The 25,920-nt window shown below is 39.3% G+C and overlaps 2 protein-coding genes across 3 annotated transcripts in view; one reads left to right on the top strand and one right to left on the bottom strand.

Annotated features, from left to right (window-relative positions):
* Positions 1 to 473: 473 nt before the first annotated feature.
* The window catches only part of MAPK6 (mitogen-activated protein kinase 6), a 36,225-nt gene continuing 10,778 nt past the window's right edge, over positions 474 to 25,920 (top strand). The window contains exons 1-3 of one of the 2 annotated variants that reach the window (XM_042988836.1): positions 474 to 835; positions 19,362 to 20,551; positions 21,734 to 21,878. In XM_042988836.1, coding sequence (XP_042844770.1) covers positions 19,997 to 20,551; positions 21,734 to 21,878 — 700 coding nt within the window. In that variant the 5' untranslated portion in view covers positions 474 to 835; positions 19,362 to 19,996. Of the gene's footprint in view, positions 836 to 1,156; positions 1,498 to 19,361; positions 20,552 to 21,733; positions 21,879 to 25,920 lie in introns of those variants that run through there. The other variant, XM_007081856.3, reaches the window with a different exon arrangement.
* BCL2L10 (BCL2 like 10) overlaps positions 23,489 to 25,920 on the bottom strand; it is an 81,678-nt gene continuing 79,246 nt past the window's right edge. Inside the window, exon 3 of the mRNA XM_042988842.1 lies at positions 23,489 to 23,662. Coding sequence (XP_042844776.1) covers positions 23,539 to 23,662 — 124 coding nt within the window. The 3' untranslated portion in view covers positions 23,489 to 23,538. The remainder of the gene's footprint in view (positions 23,663 to 25,920) is intronic.

The raw sequence follows: 25,920 nt of genomic DNA, 5'->3' as shown, positions 1-25,920 counted from the left end.
CCAGCTCAGCAACAAGCCAGGTGCTCTCCTTCCTGTTTTAGCTCTCTTGCTGTTCCCAACGCAACAACACCCTCCCCCTCGTCTCCTCTGGTTATATCTCCTTCAGATCCAGCTGAGCCTCCTCTGGTTATATCTGCTCCTTCTGGTCCAGATGAAAGATCACCCGTGGCGACCTCACTTAGAAGCCCTCCTCCTAACCCTCAGGCAGAATTAATGACCTTCTTAGCTTTTAGCCGCTAACAGTGTTGGCTTCGTACTCAGGCTGCTACCTTCTAGCCAACCTGTCTTCAGGCCCAGGCTTTCTTGTTTCCCGGCCCATCCCTAAGCACACGGGCTAAGGCTCACTCCTCTCGGATGGCCCAGTGGCTTGCCCGTAGTAGGTGAGCAAATAAACACTAGCAAGGAGTTTGGTCACTTTGTGCTATAGTGATGTGGCAAGGGCAGAGCACAGAGGGCCCGTCTGCCCACCTCCCACCCAGCCCCCGGCCCAGCCCAGCCCACCTGAGGTGGCTGATGACACCGCGTGCCTCTCCCGCCGCCCCCGCAGCGCGCGGAACCCAGTCACCAGCGTTGGAAATTCCGGCGCGTGCAGGCGCTCGGGGCCGAGCGGGGGCGGGGGAACCCGTGGAGTGAGCCTGTGACGCGAGGGGGCGTGGCTCATGGATACCCCGCCCCCTCTCCCTCGCCCTCTCTCGCGGGTCGGGGTTACATGGCGGCGACTGCGGCAAAGCGAGAGCCTCGGAGACGCCGCTGCCGCCAGCACAGCCGGAGACCTGAGCCGACATTGGGGGCTGTCCGCGGGCCCCGCACTCCCTCGATGAGCCGGAGAAGTCCCGTGAGTGTGTGTGTGTACGTGTGCGGGGCGCGCCGGCGGGGCGGCTCTGGAGGGCGCCGCGGCGGGCCCGCCGGCGGCGGCGGAGCCGGCTCCTTCCTCCATTGTGTGTGACCCTCCGGCGGCCGCCGCTCAACAAAGGCGCTTTTGTTCCGTCTCCGGCCCTCCCGCCCGCCGGCCCGCCCGCTCGGGCCTGGCCGGCGCGTCCCCGCGCGAGCCGGCGGGCGGCGGGCCGGGGTCCCCGCGTGGGGCCGGCAGAGCGGCCGGCGCGCCCCTCCCACCCGGCACGCCCCTCGCCGGCTGCCGGGCCCGGCCGCGCCCGCCGGCCCCGGGGCCCCGCTGCTCCGCTGCGGCACCGCCACCCGCGCCGGGCTCCGAGGGTTCGAAGCCCGCCCCGGGCGGCGAGCGACGGGCGAGGGGCGGCGGCCGGGATGGGCGTCCCGGGGAGCGTGAGGTGGCGCGGAGTCTCGCCTTCTTGGCACGCTGCCTTCGAAATGCTCCCGCGTCTCCTCCCCCATCCCACTCCGGTGACTCGGCCTCAGCTGACTCCGGCCGGGCAAAGTCTCCAGTGGACTCGGCGAATTGCGTAGCGCGCACCACTCACGCGGCTGGTCTCAGAGCCCCGAAGTCTTCTGCCTAAGTTTTGAGTTGTAGCTGTAAATGAGGTACAGAAAACTTGTCCGAGTCGGAATTCCTAATTTCTTTTCTCCACCCCCCCCCCCCCCCCCCCACTGCAGCCTTTCCTTAGCTGCGTTCGGGACTTGGAGCATTGGTCTTTGAAAGTACCCAAATGGAAACTTGTTTTGTCAGTTCACTGAAAAGGGCCTCTTCACTTGGCTGTGCGTTTTTATCTGATTTAGTGAGGTGCGTTGAAAAGTAAAGGTCTTCTAGCCTCCTTTGTTCCTTGGCTTAGCGAGACTCAACTGGTTCAGGTGTTAGGTGGGAGCTCTGTGAAGCAGGATCTTTTTGATTCCTTTCCTGTTTTATTTATCTTTTGCTTGCTCATTGGCAAACATCCAATGAAGTGGTGGAATTAGAAGCTTTATTGCGTTTGCAGCAAAATTCATGTTGTTTTCTTCAGTGCTAAAAATGCTCTTAAAAGTCAGTATTAACTTTTTTAACGATGCAAGATGATTTGTCAAGGGAAAAAAATTAACGGGGGACAAAATGGAGCTCAGACAGCTTCAGTGTAATTTTCTGATTGCTTGTTTCTTCTAGCCTTGTTCTGTTTTAAAGTTCTGATTGGATATATTCTCTCTTAAGCGTTGGGAAACTGAGATGGAAAGAGTAATCTGACAGGAAGAATGTAGGGTCCAAACAGGGCCTGGCCCTGAAAAGGAACGGCTTCTAGAGTTTCTTCTTAGAAATGTCAGGTTTTAATGTGTGAAAAGTAATTTTGAACTGGGTGGAAGAATTTCTAACCTCTCTAACAAGTCGTTGTTCAAACACGTTTATGAAGGGCTTGCTTGCAGTGTGCCAAGGAGTGTAAAGTCCTTTCACATATATATGTTACATCACTTAGTAAGAATTGCCTGGTGAAACTTGTAAAATTGCTTATTGGTGTTCTAAATTCAGTAATTGTAGTCATCTAGGAAATATGCCAGATTTGAGCAGGACATGTTTTATTATTTAGATGTTACTGTTAAGCAAAAAAAAAAAAAAAAAAAAAAAAATCTCGGAAATAGGGAATTGTTTATAAAAACCTTTATATATGACCATATTTTGGAGTTCATTTACTTGCAAAAGAGGATTAAATGTAGTGTTTGGCTACTCTTTGTGATTAAGAAAGAATCTGAAGAAGATTGATTTGAAGATGAGTTAATTTTGCGATAGAAACAGCACATGTTCTCATGACAAGTGTTAGTACTAAATGTGTTGCAGTGTTTTGCATAAGTTCATTTAACCATCGTGAGAATTCATAACTGACAAAATAGTAAGGTTTGCTGACTCAGGGTACATTACTGAAGGGGATGGGGTCTGGTAGGAGGAAGCTTAGAAGTGTGGCAAGTTTTGAGTTGGATGATGACTCATACTGCCCACGGACTGCTACGTGGCCCTTTTTTTTTTTTATACACTGTATTTTTTTAAATGATAGGGCTAAAATGTTTCTGTCCACATCATAATTCTCTCAAGAGGAGCCACAGTTTCTCTAAGAGTAATGGCTTCTTAAATTGCATTTTAAAAGAAGGTCATATAACCTACAGGTGGAATTTTGTAACGTTTGTTGAGAGGTAAAATTAATTGCTGGTCAGTTGCTATGATTAAACGTTTGATACCAGCAGTTCTTCCCTTATTGAGAGATTTGTTAAGGATTATTTAAAATCAGAACTTTTGTGGTATGGGTAGAAATTAACCTTATGTTCTCATTGGTAATTTAAAAGTTATCTTTAATATGTAGAAATTAGTTTAAATAAATGTAAAGGTGCAGAAATATTAATCGGATATAGCTCTGAACATGAGCATTTCACTCTGATAGAATTATACGTAGTGCTTTCTCCTGATCTACATGAATTTTCTGTTTTAATAAAGACAACTTGAAGTAGGTGTTGTTATAGGCACTTTTTCATCAGTGCTTTTTCCCCCCAAGTTTATTTTTAATTATTTTTAATTTTTAAGTAGTCTCTACACCCAATATGGGGCTCGAATTCACAACCCTGAGGTCAGGAGTCCCATGCTCCACTGACTGAGCCAGCCAGGCACCCCTCATCAGTCTTTTTTTTAAAGACCAGCAGAATGTAAGGTTCCAAATTTAGGACTCAAACTGAAATTTGGTAACAAGATATTTTGACAGAGTTTTTAAAGCCACCATTTAGCAGGTTGGCTTAAAATAAGACTGAGGGGGGAAAAAGATTGAGGAGAATAGCAGTTTGTTTTAAAAGTGAGAAGAAAAACTCCCCATCCCCTAGGTTTTCTTCTCAAAGTGATTTATTTGAAGAGTTTTGCAGGTAGTAAGGTGTATTGTTAATGTGAATTAAATCTTTGGAAAGATTTTGGAAGATCCTTCCATGATTTATACAGAAGTTTAATGAAGTTTAATTTAAACTTTGTATTTCCCACTAAAGGAAGTATAAAAATACAAATGTAAAAGTATCCTATATTTTCAAAACATCCTATCACCTAGAGGTTGAACATGTTGCATTTCCAGGTTTAAAAAATTTTTTTTTAAGTATATTTATTTATTTTGAGAGAACAAGTGGGTGCACAAGCAGGGGCGGGGCAGAGAGAGCAGGAGAGACCGAATCCTAAGCAGGCTCTGTGCCATCAGCACAGAGCCCGATGTGGGGCTCTAACTCACATGAGATCATGACCTGAGCTGAGATCAAGAGTAAGATGCTTAACTGACTGCGCTCCCCCCCCCCCCCCCCCGCAGTATTATCTTTTTAAGAGTATAGATAATTACCTGTCATTCATAATTCAGAATTTATGAACAAACTGGATACCTTAGCCTGTCTCCTTTCCATGAGATCCTTATGAAACGGTGAGCCACACCTCTGCGGTCCAGTTCCTTGTTCGCATTGCCCATTTGAACCATGTGTTACTCTAGGACTCATGTTAAAATAGATGTCTCAAAATAAGTTCTTTGTGGCATTGTTGGCTGCCCTGTGTCAGCGCCTTCAGCCTGTTTTGTGGGCTGTTAACATTACTCTGTAGCTTGCTAGTGGTATGGGGATTTTGGTCAGTATTATTGCTCAGAGACCTGACTGAAACTTTACAAAAACAAAACAACATAGTGTTATTGTAGTTAATGGCTTTTCCCAGGGAGTTGGCTTTTCATGTGGAGCTGATGCTTTTAAGGTAACAGTGGTATGGGCTGAGTCCAGCATCAAGTTTTTTCTTCCATAAGCTGTGTATTTAGAAAATATAGTGTGCCCCGCTGATGGTTCTTAAAAGGTTTGTCTTTCATACATGTCAGCCCTTTAAATCTATTTAAGGATTTAAAAGTGTACACAGATTGAACGTTTATATAGCAAATCAGATTTTTCCATTGATTTTCATTTAAAGTTAGTATGTCATTTCATGGGAAAAAAATGGTAGCACAAAAGTTGTTTGTTAGAATACTTCAGGGAAGAAACTTCCTCTGCTGAGAATGAAATCTCTGCATTTAATTCTGTATCAACTATAAAATATTAGCGTTTACAGAGGAGTCATGGCCATTTTCTTACCCCAGGTACATGATAGCTGAGGAACCCGAGGCCCAGAGAGAACTAACATCTTAGTACTCAGTGTTATTTCTGAACCAGCAGTATTAACATCACTCAGAAATTTGTTAGTGTAGAGTTCTCCACCCCATCCCAAGGCCTACTGAATTAGAATCTACATTTTCACAGGACTCTTAGGTGATTCAAATGCACACTCATTTCTAGAAGCTCTGCTAAATGATGTATATTTAGTTGCTTAACTGGTTAGTGACTGATTTGGAAAATTCAGGTTTTCTGAGTTGCTCCTTTTATTGGGTCTCCTGAAAAAAGTCAAAAGGGAAATTGAAGCTCTAATTGATCACTGTTCAATAGAACTTTCTGTGATGATGGAAGTGTTGTATTCTTTGTTGTCCAGTGAGGTAGCCACTAGCCACATGTAACTGTTGAGCACTTTATGATGCCTAGTGCACCTGAGGAACTGAATGTTTAACTTAATTTTATTTATTTATTTTTAATGTCTATTTTTGAGAGAGAGAGAGACAAAGCACAGACAGGGGAGGGGCGGAGAGAGAGGGAGACACAGAATCTGAAGCAGGCTCCAGGCTCTGAGCTGTCAGCACGGGGCTTGAACTCACGAACTATGAGATCATGACCTGAGCCGAAGTCGGACACTCAACCGACTGAGCCACCCAGGCGCCCCTGTTTTAATTATATTTAAATAGCTGCGTGTAGCTAGTGGCTACCATATTGGACAGTGCAGATCTAGATGATTTTTGCCTGTACCAAATTTAAAATAATCTAAGGTGTAATTTAATAACTGATTAGGCTCAGTTTAATAATTTCCTTCTTGGGGCACCTGGATGGCTCACTTGGTTAAGCAGCCAACTCTTGATTTCAGTTCAGGTCATGATCTCACTGTTCCTGAGATTGAGCCCCGCCCGCGTAGGGCTGTGTGCTGGCAGCATAGAGCCTGCTTGGGATTCTCTCCCTGTCTGCCTCCCCCACCACACCACTCGCTCACTCTCTCAAAATAAATAAATATTAAAAAATAATTTCCTTCTTCATTTACAAATTGGAAAGATGGTTTCTAACTGCTTGCTTTTCCATTATACCCAGATATGATTTTAGTAGTTAATATAAAGTACTGCCAGTTTTCTGATTGATACTGTTGTATTTAGTAGATAATGTAAGTTGCAAGAATGTATGTTTTCCTGTTTGTCTTAATAAAGATATTTTCACTCAGATTAAAAAAATTAAAGGGGCGTCTGGGTGGCTCAGTCAGTTAAGTGTCTGACTTCGACTCAGGTCAGGATCTTACGGTTCTGAGTTTGAGCCCAGCATCGGGCTCTGTGCTGACAGCTCAGAGCCTGGAGCCTACTTTGGATTCTGTGCCTCTCTCTCTGCCTCTCTCCCGGTCACACCCTGTCTCTCTTGCTCAAAAATAATAAACATTAAAAAATTAAAAATCGTTGTTAAATAAATGTGCCTTAATTATCTTGTAGATAGTATCGAGGGGATAGTTTTTGCCTCTGGTCTAGTACCTCCAGGCTTGTTGGCACTTGTTGATAGCTGCCAGATTGATCTGCCATTTTTAAAAAATGTTTTATTTATTATTGAGAGAGAGAGAGCACGAGCGCAAGAAAGTGGGGGAGAGGCAGAGAGAGAGGGTGACAGAGGGTCTGAAAGGGGTTCATGCACTGACAGCAGAGTGCCCGATATGGGGCTTGAACTCAGAAGCCACGAGATCATACCCTGAGCCAAAATAAAGAGATGCTTAACCGACTGAGCCACCTAGGCACCCCTGCCATTTTTTATATTATTTCCAGGTGCAGAAACATTGATTGATTCTTAACTTCGCACATTAGGCACAGGGAAGAACTAACCCTAAGGTAAATCAGACTGGCCAGTGTCCAGATCTTCACATTTACTATGTATATGATTTCAGTGAAGTTGTTTTCTCTCTCAGAGTATCAGTACTTTTGTTTGTAAAATAAGATTTGCAAGGTACTAGTTCTGAGTAGCAGAAATAATTTGTCACTTAGAAAATGCCTCGCGCTTAATACATACTTAGTAAATACAAATTGCCTTCCTAAGACCTCCTGGTTAGCTTTTATGGCCTTCTGTAATTTAGTCTTATGCTTAAGATTTCAACCAGGCTTAAGACATAGTGTAATTTTAGATTTTACTGGTTTCCACTGGTTGCTGTAACTTCATGCTTTGCTTCACTCGTGTCATATCCCTTGTAGATTCTTCCACTTGAGCTCTGCTTTCCTTCTCTTGACTTCTTATGGACTCATCTCTTGGTTGTATCATGAATTTTTCCCTTTCTACTGGATCGTCTTTATTAGTACATAAATGTGCTCTGAACTATCTAATGTGGTAGCCACTGGCCACATGTGGCTATTTAAATAAAAATTTATTGAGGAAAAACTATCAGTTTCTCAGCCTTCTAACCATATTTCATTTGTTCAGTAGCCATATGTGGCTGATTGGCTACCATATTGAACAGTATGTCTATAGAAATCTGTTACATACCCTCTCCTGATTGATTGCACATTCTCCTCTAGCTACTGTCTAATTTCTCATTTCTCTGATTGTCTTTGAAGCAAAATTTCAGGGGTTGTCTTTGTGTGCTCTCTCCTCTTTGCTCCTCCTAGACTGGCTTCTGTCACCATCTCAACCCCATGAAATTGCTCTAATCAAGATACCAGTGACTTTTGATTTACCAAATTCATCTTACCGGATCTTGTAATAGAATTCAATATAGTTGACTACTGTTTTCTGCATATTCACCTGCTTTTCTTAGCTTATGAGACATATATTCTTGTTTTTCTGCTACCTCACACCTTGTTAAAATTTTTTACAGGCTTCTGTCCTCTACCTGCCTCCACATATTGGCATATCCCAGAGTTTAGTTCTGGGCCTCCCCCAACCCTTTCTAAATTCTTTTCCCAGCTGGTCGACTCATTCAACTTAAGTACTGTCTACTGTGGATAATTCTCAGATTTACATTTAGACTTCTCACCTGAGCTCCAGACATTATCCAGTGTGTACCTGATACTACCACTCAGTTACCTAAACAGACACTATGTAAATAGGCTTAACATATCCAAAATAGAACTTTTTCCCATATTATTATTCTTCCAGTCTTCCCCATCTCAGTAATTGGCACCTAGGTGTTGTCCTTAAATCCTCTTTCCCTTACCCCCCATGTCTAATCCATCACCAGATTCTCTTAGTCTCCAGAATATTGTTTGAATCTCTCTCCTATTTTACATCTTGATTGCTACCATCCTAGTTTTAGCCACCATCACCTCACTTGGCCTACTGAAAATAGCTTTTAACTGGTTCTACTTTCACTCTATTATCTTCAGTCCATTCTCCTACCAGTAGCCAGAATTCATCTTTTTAAAATGTAAATGAAACTGTGCCAGTTGTCTGCTTAAATCCTTCATAGCTTTCCTTTGTGCTTACTGTAAAATTCAGAGCCTCATGTGTTATTTTTCTACTTGTCTAGTTTTAACTCCACATCACTCCCCCCTCTCTTTGCTCAGGATGCTGTGGCTACACTGCCATCCTTTCCTCCAAAATACCACGTTCTTTCCTTCTTTAGGTTGTATTTGCTGTTTTTTCTGCTTGGAATGCTCTGCTCCCATCTCATAGCAATGCTGGTACCGTCTTATTTAGATTTCAGCTTCTTAGATGGCCATTTCCCAGACACTCAATCATAGCACTTAGATAAATCTGGAGTTATGTTATTTCTTTGTTAATCTGTCCTCACTAGATTGTAAACTAGATTGTAAACTCTTTGGAAGTAGAAGAACCTTAACTGTCTTAATATGCACTGTACCATCAAATAGTGCCTGACACATGCCAGGTACTCAGTAAATTAAATTTTTGTGGACTATAGAAAATGTTTGATTCCTTTAAGCTTCTAAAAGGGAAAACTACATTAAAGATTGTGTTGTCAATGTAACATGTGATTCTGGCCTGGGTCCTTTAGCTCTCAAGTACATTATTGGTATAATTGCAGAAACTTAAATGGGATCTGAGTATTCGATAGTAGTATTATACCAGTGTTAATTTCCTGATCTTGATTACTTTTTGGTTATACAGAAGAGTGTCCTGTCTGTAGGAAATATATTGTACTCTGTAAGAGGTGGGGGAGTGTTTACTGGTCAGTAAAAAAAAAAAAAGCATTATTATTTGAGAGAAGGTCATGGGCTTTAGTTTGCAACCTGAGATTCAAATCATGGCTCTTTCATTGATGTGTGATGTTGAATGCATTATTTAAATTGTCTGAAATAAAGGTCATAAAATCCATTTTACAGCCTTGTTAGGATTTAGTATAAGAGTATATGTCCAGTACAATAGTTGCCACATAATACATTCTTAATCAAGTTTGTTATTTCAATGAAAATATGTATATCTTGATTAACATGGTTAATTTCCATTTCTTTCGGAATTACCAATGAATCTGTAACATTTAATGTATTGGTTTATATTATGATTGATGTAAAAATATAAAAGAACCTCTTGACAAACTAAGTCATTACTTGCAGTTGTTGATTTATTTAGTTTTCCTTTTTTCCCTTCCTTTTACTCTCCATTGATGGACATGTTATTAAGTAAACATAATGACCAAAAAGGAAGAAGGTGTTTAAGGATAACCTGTGAGCCTTTTACTAGTTATCACAGTCTTTTTAAAATATTATAAATTATTTCACCAATTCTGTAAACCTTAGAATTGCATGATTCAGTTCACCCCTTTCCAGCACTTTGTGCTCTTGTTGTCTTAAAATTTGTTTCTACATGTGCTGTAAACCCCATGATACATTATTATTTTTGCTTTAAATCAGTAATCTCTTAAAGACATTTAAACATGTAGATGTTTTTTGTTTTGTTTTAAGATTTTTTATATTCTCCAGTTATTTACCCCTTCTGGAGATTTTGTTCCTTTCTGCAGCTTCCATTTGTTGTCATTTTCCTTCAGCCCAAGAACTTGTAGCATTTTTTTAGCAAAAGTCTGAGGGAGACCAATTCTTGTCACTTTTGTCTCTTTGAAAATGTCTGTATTTCATCTTCACTTTTGAAATGTATTTCCCTAGATACAGAATTCTGGGTTAATATTTCCTTTTTTTTTTTTTTTTTTTGGCACTTGAAAGATGACGTTAGGTTGTCTTCTGGCTTTCATCATTTCTAGTGATAAATCAGCCATCCTATTCATTCTTCTCTTAATATATTTAACTCTTTTTTACCTGGTTGCTTTTAAGAGGAGCTCTTTTTTTTTTTTTTCCTCCTCCTCCATTTTCAACAATTTGGCTATGATCTGCCTAGGTATGAATTTCTTTATATTTATCCTGCTTGCCTTGCATTGAGTTGTTGAGTCTGTGAGTAGGTGTCTTTTGTCAGTTTTGGAAAGTCTTTGTTGACTATCTCTTCATATATTTCTACCCTGTCAGCTTTCTGAATCTGTTCAGCCTAGCGGTTAGCTCGTGGGACTGCTTGGACATTTCTTTGCTTTCTGGTACCACTTCAGGTTTTCTGTACTTTGTGTTTTTGCCCTGTTTATTTGCTTTAGGAAGAACATCTGCCTTATACTCAGAATGCATTGCTTCCTGACTTGTCCCTCGCCACCGCCCTCAGAGGGCAGCTGCCTTGGATGTGTTGGAGGCCCATATGCTTCATGAGATTCTCTCTCAGCTTTCCTGCCTTACCCTCAGATTTTTGTTCTCAGTGAGGACCTGTGGGGAAGAGTTGGCGGGTGGGACTTGAAGCTGGGCCTCCTCTGAATTCTAATCTGTTTGCTGAAACCACATGTAGCTATTAAAGTTGGTTATAAATTTGGTTGGTTTCTTCTCAGTTTTGTTAGTGGTAAATTATTTACTTTGCCAGGAATGAGAATAGTTATGCCATGGTCCTTCTTTTATGAAGGGCTTAATGTTTTCTAGAATTTATTTAGATTTCTTTGGGGCACCTGGATGGCTCAGTCAGTTAAGCGACCTACTTCAGCTCAGGTCATGATCTCACAGTTCGTGGGTTCGAGTCCTGTGTTAGGCTGTGTGCTAACATCTCAGAGTCTGGAGCTTGCTTTGGATTCTGTGTCTCTCTTTGCCCCTCCCCCTGCTTGCGTGCGCGCGCTCTCTCTCTCTCTCTGTCTCAAAAATAAATATTAAAAAAATTTTTTTAGAATTTAGATTTCTTTGCATCTTTAGATTTCCTGTTGAGCTTTTTTTAAAACTGCAATATTGTAGCTTATCCAACTTATTGTGGTTTATAGGGTGAGAGTAATAGAGTCTTGTAATTTTCTGCATTCCAATCAGAAGTGGAAATCCTGAACCTTTCTTTAAAATTATAAAACTTTGGTTGTACCTGGGTGGCTCAGTTGGTTAATTATCCAGCTCTTGATTTTGGCTCAAGGAATGATATCACGGTTTCATGGGTTCGAGCCCTGCATTGGGCTTTGCACTGGCAGCACAGAGCCTGATTGGGATTTTCTCTCTCCCTTTCTCTGCCCCTCCCCCACTCACACTGTCTCTCAAAAAAGATAAATAAACTTAAAAAAATTATAAAATTTTAGAGCTGGAAGAGGCTGTAGTAGTCATGTAGTTTAGCTACATCATTTTCCTGATGAGGAACTGAGGCCTAGAAATGTGGACTACTTTGATACACAGCTAATTTAGCCTTGAATCCTGAACTAGATGTCAGATCTCTTTAATTCATTTTTTACCCCCTTTTAATATGGGCTTAGTGAACCCAGACAGGAATTTTTCAGTAGTGCCAAACGTTAGTGTGAATCTGACAGGAAACTTACACTGTGCTTTTTAATCTTGTAAGCTTGTTCAGCCTTGGAGAAAATGAGAAACAAACCAGGAAGGATATTCCAGGAAAATTACATGCCATTCTGATTCATTTTTTTTTTTTAATTGGGTATTATTCTCCAATGAAGTATGTGGTTCTGTCCATTTGATGAGAGTCCAAAAGTGTTTTGCATGGCCTTCTTCATACCCTCACCAGGGTTAGCTGAAAAATGACAGCAGTGATGTTTGATGTGCAGTCTGGAAAGCTTTGATGTTAAATGCCATAGAGCCTGCTAGGATGAACTGAAGAAGAATCAGAATAATGTCAAGGTCTCCCATATCTTCATGATACCTACTTGCTATCACATGGGCTAATGGCTTCCTATAGAATCCTGCTTGTCTACTAATATAAGACTCTATTTCAGTGGTACAACCCCTTCTTACTACCTCGACAACAAAAAAGGCACTATAACAAAGCTGAAGGTTTTTGTTTTTGTTTTCAGTCTGAGTGAGCTTGTTTCACATGTTGATAAACCTGTGTGTTTACCATAGGGTGAGGCTCCTGGGGGGAATGCCTGGAAAGGAAAGTACCAGATCTAGGAGTCATCACTGATGTTCCCCTGTGGTAGGTCAGAGTATGATCTGATTCTGAAAAAATTGAGGATAGAGCTTATCTTCTCCAAAACTTCTTACTGTCAAATACAATTTGATATTTACATTAATTCACTCAGTACAGTTTTTAAAATGCCTACAAGTACCAGGTACTATGCTCAGAAAGTATTAATAAAGCAACTGAATCTCAAACCTTTTATTTTAAAAAAGAGCTACATGCAACAAAGGGGAGGGGAACGGTGCCCTGGAAGTGTAGAGGGATCTGAAGAGTAGAGATGAGATTAGATTGGGCAAGGATGGCCTAAGACAAGGGAAGGAGAATACTATTAGAAAAGGGGGGGGGGGGGGAAGAAATGTTAGTGGGCGAGGGAGGAATCTACTACAATGATCTAGGAGTATGTGCTCCATGAGGTCAGGGTGTTTGTTTTTTTAAACTATTTTGATCCCTGCTGTATCTTAATGCCTAAAACAATGTCTGGCATATGGTAAGCATGCAGTAAGGTTTTGTTGAATAAAAATGTAATGGATGGTAGAATTAAAGCTATTTCAGTCAAAGCTGTTCAAAACATCTTGGTTATCTGCTCCTGGGACTATGTTGGGATTGCATTTCCCCACTCCCTTGAAGCAGGTTTGACCATGTGACCTGCCTTGATCAGTAAAATGTGAGCAGAAGTGAAATGTGTCTTTTTTGGATTGAAGCTTTAGACCAGTGAGGTATTCCCACATTCTGTTTCCTTCTGGCACCATCGAGTGGCAGTGGCAGAGCTGGTAGTTCCTTCAGCAACTTGGATGACAGCTACGTTGGACTTGTTGCATGAGCATGACTTAAAACTTCTGTTGTAAGTCAATGAGATGTTGGGGATTTTCTGTTAGTGTACAGTAATCTAACCTATGTTGACTACAGATATTTATATTAATTTTCATCTGGTTGGAATCCTCATATGGCCAAAGGCACTTGAAGGAGGAGGCTGCCCACTTGTCTCCTGCTTATATATTTGCTCTGGTGTTGCCTTAACATTAGTTAAGAGAGGAGTCTTAGAAATGAGGTCTCAGGCAAGAGAAAGATAGGAGAGGGGATGAAGGGTTATTATAATTATTTTTAAATTTCCAGCCATAAATTTGTAGAAAGGATTGTATTTGTTTAATGTTTAGTATATAGCAGTTTCAATCACATTTCCCCCATTCTGGGCATACCACCATAAGAAGTGCTTGGGAACAAAGACCAGATAAGTAAAAGACCTGTTGTATGTACTTCCACAGATCATAGACTTAGAGTTGGAAGGGTCTTGAGAGATTCTTTGACCAAGTTATCTGGTCTGTGTTTTTATATTCTAATATGGATACCCTAGAATAAATAGCAAGTAGAGATAAGCACCTAAATAAACATAATGGCATTTATTTTATAATGGCTTTTTAAATAGTTAAAGGCAAATGCAAATTCTTAAAGTATATTCAGGCAAAGGATCAGACAATTTAAGAACAGAAGCTGGGAGTAGAAGAGTTGTTAAAAAATTGGATACTTTGAAGCCAAGTAATACTCTTTGACTTTGTAAGTTTGCTTCTATAGCAGATACTGATAGTAGGCAAGGCCTGTTAGGCTTTGGTGTTTTAGTTTTAAGGTCCTTCGTCCCACCCCAGAAGGCTAAGATCATTCATTGACATTAGTTTGCACAATGAGCCTCCTTGAATTCCATTATCTTGAGAGGGATCCCTGGTAACTCTTAGGGCTCCCCTACATCAGGAGCAAGGGCATTGTCAATGAATATGAACAAGCAGTTAAGCTGTAACCTTTGGCCTTTTCTGCCCTAGAAACTTAGTAGCTTTGATGAGAGCTTGAGACATGATCTTAGGGGAGGATGAATTTGCTATGACAACACCTCTCTGTGCCAGGGTTAAGAGATAGTCCTAGGTGAATGTAAATAGAGCTCAACCTTTCCCTTCTCTCCAAAAGCAGCTAGGTTTTGGCTGAGGAGATGTGAGGTTGGCTGAATTCCAGGTAACTCAAGTTACTCACTTGACCCTAGAGAGGAGCAAAGTAGGCAAGAGGCATTGAGGAGGGGGAGGTGGAGAGTTGTCAGTGCATGTGATCAGGCCAGATGACCCATGTCAACGTTTAACCTGATAAGCAGTAGAGTGGAAGATGGAAGAGAAAACCAGATAAGTAACCTTTATATGTTTAAGTCTCTCACCTCAAACTTGCTTTGTACATCCAGACTCCTTTTCTGATAGGGGGCCAAGTTCTTATATAGGAAGGGAAGGAAAATCCAGTTTCTATAGAATGGGAAGATGGGGCAGAGTGAAGTTATTTATTTAACTGTTTTATTTCTTTCTTTGTCATTTTATAACTTTACTGAATATTCTTAGGCTTGACTCACAGTGCCTGTATTTCTCTTGGCTTGGCGGTAGGCTAAGTGACAGAAAGCAGGATGATTAAGGGAAGAAAGGAGTGCTTGAGGAGATCTGTGTGGCCAATGCAGTTTCAGGGAACTGTCATAAATGTAGGAAGCTGGTACCCAAACTAGGCTACATAGAAGACTTACTTCTGTTATATGGTGGATCACTGAAGACCAAAGGTAAAGCATAAAGCCATCTTTATTCTTATAAATCATTCCTTGTAATTCATTTTATTTACCTAGTTGTTGTTCAAAACAAAACATTGGCTAATGTTAATTAAAATTTAAATTAATTAAGGATCCCTCTCCAGGCAACACAGTATCAGCACTGGGTTTGGTAGGAGTGGGTAACATTTGGAGGTAGAGAAATTAGAAGGATGCTGGGAAGGTTTATTTTAAGTTACTGTCCCATCTTAGTTTTCCTTTTCCTCCCTTGAAGTATGTGGAAATGAAGAAGGAATATGTATCTTTTCCTGAGTCTAGGCCTTGAACTTGACTTTTATGAAGTTAAACATGAAAGATGGTAGAGGAAATGGAATAAATAGGACATTTCTAGAGATTGTTGATATGGATGGAGGGTGCTCTGAGCAGTAATCTGCTGGTCCAGTTAAGTTGTAACTGCATGCTTTTATTCAGGCCAAAGAACTCCATGATTGACCTATAAGATGGAGGTAGTTGGAGACATCAGGATTTGTATCAGGGTGATAAGGAGGAAACTGTATTCATGGTCACTAAGAGTGAGCATGGGAGGCCTTTGCCTTTTTGTGGCTTCCAGAGGCATACATCCAGATCTCCTTAATTAGGTCAGATCCCCCAGTGTGCAGGTTCTCAGCATCCTGTACCATTCCTTGGTACCACTTGTCCCCTTTTGCCTTCCTCTTTTTTCCTTTTATTAGTTTATTGTTTGTTTCCAATCATACTGTAAACCCCATGAGGTCAAGGCACAAGTCTGTTTTTACTTACTATTTTACCCCCAGTACCTAGTATATTCACAGGTACATAGCATATAATTAGTAAATACTTGCTGAAAGGAGCATGAATGAATTGGAAACATTCAGTGGATCCACTTTATCTTGCAGAAGTATAGCATTATCTCCAACTTACTGATTAAGGTGGGCTTACTTTCCAAGCTCCTGGATGAAAACCTGCTCCAATAGCTTTTGGTCCAATGGATATTGAAGGATTTTAAAGACTAGTACAGAGCAGTGAGGTAGATCACTGGGCAAGAATAGCTTTACCCCCCCCCCATTTTTTTATTAGTGTAATCCTCACTGTAGAATTATAGTTTTGGTGATTAACATTCCTTTCTTTCACTAGAATGGTCTCATGTTTCTGTAAAGTCTGTTCAAGTCTTTCAGTATAGTCATCATCTGAATCTGTAATGAGGACTCTGTGATTCTCAGGTTGGTTACAAGTCCTTGCCTTCCCCAATATGATTTTTTACCCACTGTCTACCCCTGTAAGTGCTGACCAGTCACAGATATCTGAAAAGGCATTGTCATCCTTGTTGTTTTTGGTCTGTGATGCTTCTGGGTCTCACTACGATTTAAAGGGAGCAGATGTGGGTGGAGGCCTTGAGTGGAGATCTTGGCGTTCTTAGGACTCTCCAGTCATCTGGCTGCAGTTCCTGTTATAGTGCTATTCTGTCCAATAATAGCGGTGTCACTTTTAGCAAAGCTAAATTATTTGCGCTTGACTATGATTGCTCTACTAGTGAACTAGAAGCTTAAGAGAGTGCTTAGAGATTTTTCTGTATGTCAAGTCTGTAGAACTGAGTACATTTATCGAAAACTTAAAAGTTGACTGAGATTTAAGGAATTGTCTACACAAGGGCAAGAAGATAAGTATGAAACAAACATTCTGTTTGGGGTGGAGACTGGAAATGTAAAATTTCAGAAATATTGGCGCCTTAAAAAAATACTGTTTTTTTAGGGGCGCCTGGGTGGTTCAGTCGGTTGAAGGTCCAACCCTTGATTTTGGCTCAGGTCATGATCCCAGGGTCGTAGAATTGAGCCCTGTGTCAGGCTGTGGGCTGAGCAGCCTGCTTAAGATTCTGTCTTTGTCACTCGCATGTGCTCTCTTTCTCCCTTTTTCTAAAAAATAAATTAAAAAAGTACTGTTTCTTAAAGGATATTTGGTAGAGAATTGGAAGTACCAAGATGTATACAACTAGAAAAAATTGAGGGGAAGGGGAGATAGTATTAATTAAAGCCTTTTAAAAATTGAAACATTCTTTAATTCAAGAGTTTGTTTGCAGACTTTAACTTTAAAATGTTTTGCACAAACTGGTAAGGTACAGAATCTTTCGGAGTCTGCTTGTTTGTTTTTTTCCTTGATTTCTGAGAAGCAGACAAAAGCTTGCAAAGAGAAGAAACTATCTCTGTTAGAGTAAAACAAAGCTGTTAGGCTATTAATGTTGTTGACAGCATTAATCAGATACAAGAAGTGCTCATATTTACTAAAAGAACTCAGTGATAGTAAATATCAATTTTTGTGAAATTGTTGCCATAAGGATCCTTTATCTAGACTCTGAGTTATCAGTATCATCAGTTTCTCTTTCACACAGTTATAATGTTTGTGGATTTCTTGAAAGTGGTTTGCTCAGGTTGTGGCAAGTAGCTGTACCTTATATTTTTCAGAATCTTGTATTTCCACATGTGAGGTATGTGGCAATATGAAGAAGGCAGGAAATAAAGGCAGATTCCCTATTGTACAAAAGCTTCACTACTGTGAAACAGCTCATGTGTTTGAGAGTGCTAGCAGTTCTCTTAAGCCACAGCTGAAGGTGATTGAAAGTTGTCACATAATTCAAGTTCAGAATGGACTGCTTTATTTCATGTCTGTCATTGCCTTTAAATGATTAGCCCTTTGAATAAATGAATATTGCACTTGTCCCACTTCCAATTTCTTCAGACCCATTCAGAAAATAACACTGTACGTACACCTTTGCCAGCTATTGGATCAAAAAGCAGCAGCAACAACAAGCCTTTTCATATAAGAGTTAGCCTGTATTACATGTGTTAAATGAGCTGCTACATTGGCCACCTAGTTGTGTCTCAGACAGGAGACACATACTCACCCTCAGGGGCTTTGATGTGCTAGCCCTTCTGTCCACAACAGTTACTCCCACACAGCACCCCTGAGGCCCACCTGCTTTGGGGCTTTGTTGTCAATATCACCTCACTAGAGACATTCCCTAACCACTCTCCCTGTGCCCTTTCTCTTTTATTTTCTTTACATCAGTTATTGCCATCTGACATCTGTGTTTTGCTTATTTGTCAGCCAGTCTTCCCCCACTATATGAGCTCTTCACATACATACCTCCCAGTTCTATTAAATTCTTAATAATTTGTCATGCCTCCATACATATTTTTAAAAAAGAATTAAAGATGTAGTTGTAGCATACTGTGTAACCCCACCCTGTTGGTAATCCCTTCTCTCATTGCTCAAAGTAATGATTATCATGAATTTGTTACTTACCAATCATGTTTTTAATACATTTGCCATATATCTGTATTTATATCTATCTATATAGACATAGATATATAAAGTAACATTGTGCCTGTTTATGAGCCTGAAATAACTGGTTTCAGCATGTCCGTTTCTATCTTGAGTTTGCTTTTTTAAATTGAGTGTATGGCGATTTCAACCATCTATTCATTTTTACTATTATATAGTGGTTCCCTATATGAATATAGTTCATTTATTCTCCAATTGTTGAAAGTTTAGGCTGTTTTTAATATTTTGCTACTACAAAAAAAAGTGGGCATTTTTTCATTTGCAAGTATTTCTCTAGGGAATGTTTTTTGAAGAAAAATTACCAAATCATAGGTATGCTACTTATTCATATACATATTTATTTATTCCAAAGTGCTCTTTCTCATTCTTTTACTCATTTCAACTCACCAATATTGTATGAAAGTCCTTGTTTTTCCACATTCCTCCTCAGATTTGATATTAACAAACTCTTAAAAATGTTTTTCTAATCTGAAATGTTTTCTTCTCGAATAATTTGATTTTTCTAATTACCGGTAGAGTTAAACACCTTTATTGGTTTATTCACTGTTCAGGTTCACTCTTTTGTAAACTGAAGAGCATGCTCTGCAGATTTCTTATTTGTACTATTAGATTTTTGTTTATTTGATATCGATTGGCATAGTTAATAAGTAAATATGTTTTTTTAACAAAGACTAACACATTGCAGGCTCATTATGTTTTTTTGTTTGTTTTAGGGAAATGTTACTAATGTTGTCCTCAAAAAGTTCTAAAGAGCTCTGTAAAACAATTATGAACCTTCCTTCATTCATTGGCATTTAAGAAATGATAACAACCTAATGACTGTAAATACTATAAAGTATCTAGTATGGTGGGATCTAGAGTCGGAGCTAGTACATGTGAATTGCTTACAACATGGATAGCTATTTTTGATTGAGGGTCATCTTTCCATTTGGTGACTATAAATAAATAAGTTCAATGTACCAGTAGTTGTTTATAGCTAAATGCTCAGTTCGTGTCATTTAACAAAGGTGTAAGAAGAGCATTTCCTGCAATGGTGATTCTTTCCTTCTTTTTTCTCATCCTCTAGGTTGTATCAGAGTAAGATGGACGGTAGCTTTGATTGTGATTGTGGTGAGCTGGAGCCACCTGATCACTAACAAAAGACATCTTCTGTTAACCAACAGCCACCAGGGCTTCCTGTTGAAATACACAGCAACAAAGGAAGAAAAGAGGCATAACGGAAATAGTGCTTACCAGCACCTTAGAATGATGCTGCTCAGGACCAGTCCAACACTGAATGTATCTGCACTGTGAGGAGAATGTTCATAGAAGCCTGTTGTGTGCATATTTATTCACATTTTTGTTAAATGTTAAATCGTTTAGCACAGTAAATCTGAGTGCATAGTATGTCATTTCATTCCGTTTGAGTTTCTTGAGTGTTTTCTGTAAATGTCTGCAGAGTTGCTGCCCCTTTCTTGAACTATGAGTACTGCAATCTTTTTAATTCTCAATATGAGTAGAGCTTTTTGAGCTTTAAATCTAAGGGGAACTCAACGGGCCTGGTTGGCATATGCAATGAACATCAAGAAATCATCTTGCTGTGGAAGCAAAATTATTTTTCTTTTCCTTTTTTGAAAGATCTTTCCTTTTGATGTCAGTTTTCTTCCTTGTTTACACAAGTTCAACAATTCGAAAGGAAAAGGCAATAGTAGAGGTTTCAAAATGGCAGAGAAATTTGAAAGTCTCATGAACATTCATGGTTTTGATCTGGGCTCTAGGTATATGGACTTAAAACCATTGGGTTGTGGAGGCAATGGCTTGGTTTTTTCTGCTGTAGACAATGACTGTGACAAAAGAGTAGCCATCAAGAAAATTGTCCTTACTGATCCCCAAAGTGTCAAACATGCTCTACGTGAAATCAAAATTATTAGAAGACTTGACCATGATAACATTGTGAAAGTGTTTGAAATTCTTGGTCCTAGTGGAAGCCAGTTAACAGACGATGTGGGCTCTCTTACCGAACTGAACAGTGTTTACATTGTTCAGGAGTACATGGAGACAGACTTGGCTAATGTGCTGGAGCAGGGCCCTTTACTGGAAGAGCATGCCAGACTTTTCATGTATCAGCTGCTACGTGGGCTCAAATATATTCACTCTGCAAACGTACTGCACAGAGATCTCAAACCAGCTAATCTTTTCATTAATACTGAAGACTTGGTGCTGAAGATAGGTGACTTTGGTCTTGCACGGATCATGGATCCCCATTATTCCCATAAGGTAGGTGCAAAGCCAGCTGAGACAGATCTTTAAACTGATGTGTATCATCAGGAATAGGTCTTGTATTTTCTTTTATATTATGACAGATGTTTTTCCTTAACTGTGTTAAACTTTCCATGGTACCTTTTTTTTTCTGATACAGATCTTTCAGTCAGAATCTGTGTTTAAAAGGAAGGTGGAGTGGGATCCTAATTACATAAAAATTCTTAAAAGTGTATGGTTATTTATTATAACTGAAACTCTCCCTTATTTAAAAGTGGGATATATTCTTAAGTGTGTAGGGCAGAATTGTGGTTCTATCTGAAGTTAAGAGGGGATGCTATTAGAACTTTTATGTCTTGTGTCCCTTTGAGTCTCTAGTATTCTGTTATGCCTTATTTAGGCACACTTAATTTAGTTTGCTATCTAAATTTGCATGAAGATAAAATGGGAAGTAAGAATAGCTAAAGGGATTCATAGTAACTGTACTTTAGGTAACATTTTGCCTTCATAGAAGAAGTGAGTATTTTCTGAGTTGAACTTTGGTCTTTTAACTTTAAAATGAAATTATCTGTGGGATCCTGATCTTTAAAATATTAAAGTGGAGCTGCTTTGGTTATAAAGAACCCCTAGTTAACATCTACCTTCATAATTTTTCAAGGTTGTTTTGAGGATGCAGTAACACAATATATGTATAACTGTTTTTGTTAAATGCTTTATAAATGTAAAGTAGCAAAATTGATTAAGAGTGGGATATGTAGTAGAGCCAGTCCCGTGGGTTGTCAGTAAGGAGCTTGGCATTAGTTTAGAAGTAGCACCTTTGGTGTTCTTCTCTACCTTTCCCTCATTGATTTGAAACATGCCTGCTCCTTAATTAAGACCTGAAGTGAAAAATAGCTCCTCTTTTGAAACATGTTTTGAAAGTGTGACCTAGAATCAGCACTAAATTCTTACAGTATATTTTGGTCAGCAGACTTCATGTGAACATCATCTTATAGATTATATATCCCAGGGGGAGTTTAAGCTCCTATTTAGCCAGAAAAGTATAAGTGCCTTAAAACTATAGAAACCAGCTGTATTTTGTTAGGATCTCACAATTTGTTTTTATTGTTTTTTGTTTTGTTTTTAAGATCAGGGATTCAAGTTTTGTACTGTTCTTCAGCTAAAGAAAAAAACTGAACTATGTTTTTGTTTCTTTTTCAGGGTCATCTTTCTGAAGGATTGGTTACTAAATGGTACAGGTCTCCACGTCTTTTACTTTCTCCTAATAATTATACTAAAGCCATTGATATGTGGGCTGCAGGCTGCATCTTTGCTGAAATGCTGACTGGTAAAACCCTCTTTGCAGGTTAGAGATTTTAAAATATATGGAAAATTATCCAAAAGAGAAATAATTTTGCATGTATCTATGAAGCAAGATTTATATAAGATTTAAAACAATTGTAGTCTGGAATATTAAGAGAGAAAATGGTGTTTTTAATATTTAAAAAATTTAAAAAACTTTTTCATATATTCACTGAATTGTTCACACAGCAAATATAGTCAGAATTTTAGTGTTCTTTTGTATTTATCTTAAACATAATGTTGTTTTTTTGTACAATGTCTGTTTTTTTGAAAGAGATAGTGTGAGCAAGGGAGGGACGGGAGGTGGGGCTGGGAGAGAATCCCAAGCAGGCTCCACCCTGTCAGTGCAGAGACCCATGTGGGACTCCATCCCATGAACCATGAGAAACCTGAGCCAAAATCAAGAGTCAGATGCTTAACCAACTGAGCCACCCAGGCACCCCAAACATAATGTTGTATTTTTAGATTTATAATACTTGTTGGTAATCTGTGGTAAATGATACCTGAGTTGTATAATGCTGTCAGTATTTGTCAAAATTTTTAGCTATTGTTGAAAACCCAGTAATTCTTTGTCCACTATCATCCCTGTTGCCTGAACTGCCGTGTCCTGTTGCTTGACTCCTTTGACCTTTCAGAAACAAGGAATTTTTTGCTGAGTTTGATGCTATGAGATTTTTCACTACATAGAAATAGTGAAGAATTTTGGTGAGAGGAAGAGAAAGAAAAAAAGTGGTAATGTAAATGAGGGTATGAGCCTGAATCAGTGAGAAAAGTTTGATGACAGAAATCGTGTACATGCAAGAATTGGTGCAAAAAGTTGGATGGAAGCAAGGTGTCAAATAATGAAGATATCTATATCTAGTTAAGATGGGGCCAGAATACTTAGAAAGTAGGCAGAAGAATTCCATTTGGAAAACCAGGAAGTAGTAAGGTACTGAAGATTTTTTAGAGAAGTGAAATGATGGTGATTTAGGTCTTTTCTCTCTTTGGACATTATTGTTTTTCTCTCTAACCAATCTTACTTAGAGTGGCCCTCCCACCACTCCCAGATTATGCTAAGAGCAGAAGAAAGGGCAGGGTCTGCTTACAAAAGAAGGATTACTAAAAGAAAGATAAGGGTGCATAGGAGAACACTATTGAAGAAAGGATGGTATGACTAAATGCCCTTACTTTTCTCTTTTAATGCTGACATTTGCACTACTCAGCTTATGTAACATTGACCAATCATTTGTAGTTTTCCCCATAAATTTATCTGAAATTTCTTCCGATATGTCTCATAGTGATTGAATTTCAATTTAGAAAACTGAGTAAATACCAGTTATTCGTGGAAACTAAATGCTTGAGTGGATTGAATCTTTTCCTAGAAACAATACTGTAATTGGAGGTTATATTCCTGATATTCAAGTACCTTCCAACATGTAAAATAATTACTGTATTATTTGTTGCTGTATGACCAGCTGTCTCAAAATGTAGTTGCTTAAACAACAAACATTTATTATCTCATACTTTGTATGTGTCAGGAATTGGGAGGTGACTTCACTGGGTGGTTCTAACTCAGATTTGTTTAGTCAAGGTGTTGGTTAGGTCTGCAGTCATCTGAAGGCTTGACTGGGGCAGGAAGATCCACTTGTAGATAGCTTACTCACAGGACTTATTAGGAAGCCTCAGTTTGTCATCATATGGGCTTCTCTATAGGATTGCTTGAATGTCTTCATTATGTTGGCTTCATGAAGCTGGCTTCCCCCAGAATGAATGATCCAAAAGAGAGCAAGGAGAAAGCTTCTGTATCTTAAAAAAAAAAAAAAGTCCTATCAGTATGTAATTCACATGCCATACACTTCACCCATTTAAGATATACAGTTCAATATTTTCTAGCATATTCACAGGATTGTATAACCATCTAATTTTGGAACATTTTTGTCCCCCCTAAAAGATAGCCTGTAACCATTAGCAGTTACTTTCCATTTCCCCTTTCTTCTAGCTCCTGACAAACACTAAGCTACTTTATTTCTCTGTAGATTTGCCTGTTCTGGGTATTTCATGTAAATAAGTTATGTAACAAGTGGCCTTGTGACTGACTTATTTCATTTAATGTAATATTTTGGAGGTTCATCCATGTTATAACATGTATTAGTATGTCCTCTTTTTGTGGCTAAATAATTCCACTCTGTGTATGTGCCACACTTTGGTTATACATTCAGCAGTTTATGGAAATTTGGGTTATTTGTCCTTCTTGGTTATTGTTACTGATGCTACCATGTGCATCAGTGAACAGTTTTTGTGTAGTTTTATGTTTTCCATTCTGTTGGATTTGTATATACTTAAGAGTAGAATTACTGTGTCATATGATAACTCTATGTTTAACTTTTTGAAGAAATGCTAGACCATTTTCCAAAGTGGTTGTAACACTTTACATTCCCACCAGCAGTGTATGAGGGTTCTATTTTTCCACATTCTCACCAACATTAATTAAAATGTAGTCTGTCTTATATTCTTTTTGAATATGAAGTAGTATCTTATTGTGGTTTTGATTTGCATTTACCTAATGACTAATAATGTTGAGTGTGTGTTTATTGACAATGTGTCATTTTTGGAGAACTATCTAGATCCATTGCATATTTTTGTTTTTTAATTATTTAATGCTTATGTTTGGAGAGAGAGAGAGCATGAGCATGAGCAGGGGAAGGGGCAGAGAGAGAGGGAGACACAGAATCCAAAGTAGGTTCCAAGCTCTGAGCTGTCGGCACAGAGCCCAACGCGGGGCTCAAACCCACGAACCATGAGATCATGACCTGCGCTGAAGTTGGACACTTAACCGACTGAGCCACCCAGGTGCCCCTTCATTGCGTATTTTTAAATTGGGTTGTTTGTATTTTATATTTGAGGTATAAGAGTTCTTTATATATTCTGGATACAAATCATTTAATCAGAAAAATGATTTGAATATATTTTCTCCCATTCCACAGGTTCTCTTTTTACTTTCTAGATGGTGTCTTTGGAAACAAAAGATTTGAGTTCTGATGAGGTCTATTTTACCTATTTTTTTTCTTTTGTCACTTTTGCTTGGTGTCATGTATGTGAAATTATTGCCTGAGCCCTAAGAATTTTATAGTTTTAGCTTTTGAATTTAGGTCTGTGATCCATTCTGGGCTAATTTTTGTATATGGTGTGAGGTAGGATTTAACTTTATTATTTTGGATGTAGATATCCAGTTATTCCAGCACCATTTGCTGAAAACATTATTCTTTCTGATTGAATTATTTTGGCCCTCTTGTCAAAAACCAGTTGACCCTAAATGCAGCATGTCATTTTGTGACCTAGACTCAAAAGTGACACACTGTCATTTCAGCTTTATTTTATGCATTAGAAATAAGTCATCTAAGTCTACCTCACACTCAAAGGGAGGGAAGTTGGATTCCACCTTTTGAAGGGAAGAGTACCAAAAAATTTGTGGACTTTTTTTTTTTTTTTTTTAAGTGGGTTCTACAGGGCACCTGCATGGCTCAGTCGGTTAAGTGTTTGTGGCTTGGGTCATGATCTCATAGTTAATGAGTTCGAGCCCTGCATTGGACTCTGTGCTGACAGCTCAGAGCCTGGATCCTGCTTCAGATTCTGCATCTACCCGTCTGTCTGCTCCTCCTCCACTCACATTCAGTATCTTTCTCTCTCAAAAATAAACGTGAAAACAGTATAAAATAAAGTGGATTCTACACATAATGAGGGGCTTGAACTCAGGATTCTGAGATCAAAAGTTGCATGGTCTAATGATTGAGCCAGCCAGGCACCCAAATTTGTGGACATATTTTAATGCTGCCACAATAATGAATATTTTATCAGGAAAACTAGCTTGTTTATAATTGTTATATCATGCTCTAAGTCATTTGAAATAGGGTCAGAACTTAATGCTATATTGATTATTCATTCAACATATTCAGAATTGTTCAAGTATAGCAATAAAAATAATTGGATTAAACAACACCTTTAAATAACAATATTTTGATCTTACACCCATGTAAACTTTAAACAGTTAATGAGAATTATATGTA

This window comes from Panthera tigris, chromosome B3, assembly GCF_018350195.1.
Source record: "Panthera tigris isolate Pti1 chromosome B3, P.tigris_Pti1_mat1.1, whole genome shotgun sequence".
Lineage (NCBI taxonomy): Eukaryota > Metazoa > Chordata > Mammalia > Carnivora > Felidae > Panthera > Panthera tigris.
This window is presented reverse-complemented; position numbering and strand designations above follow the sequence as displayed.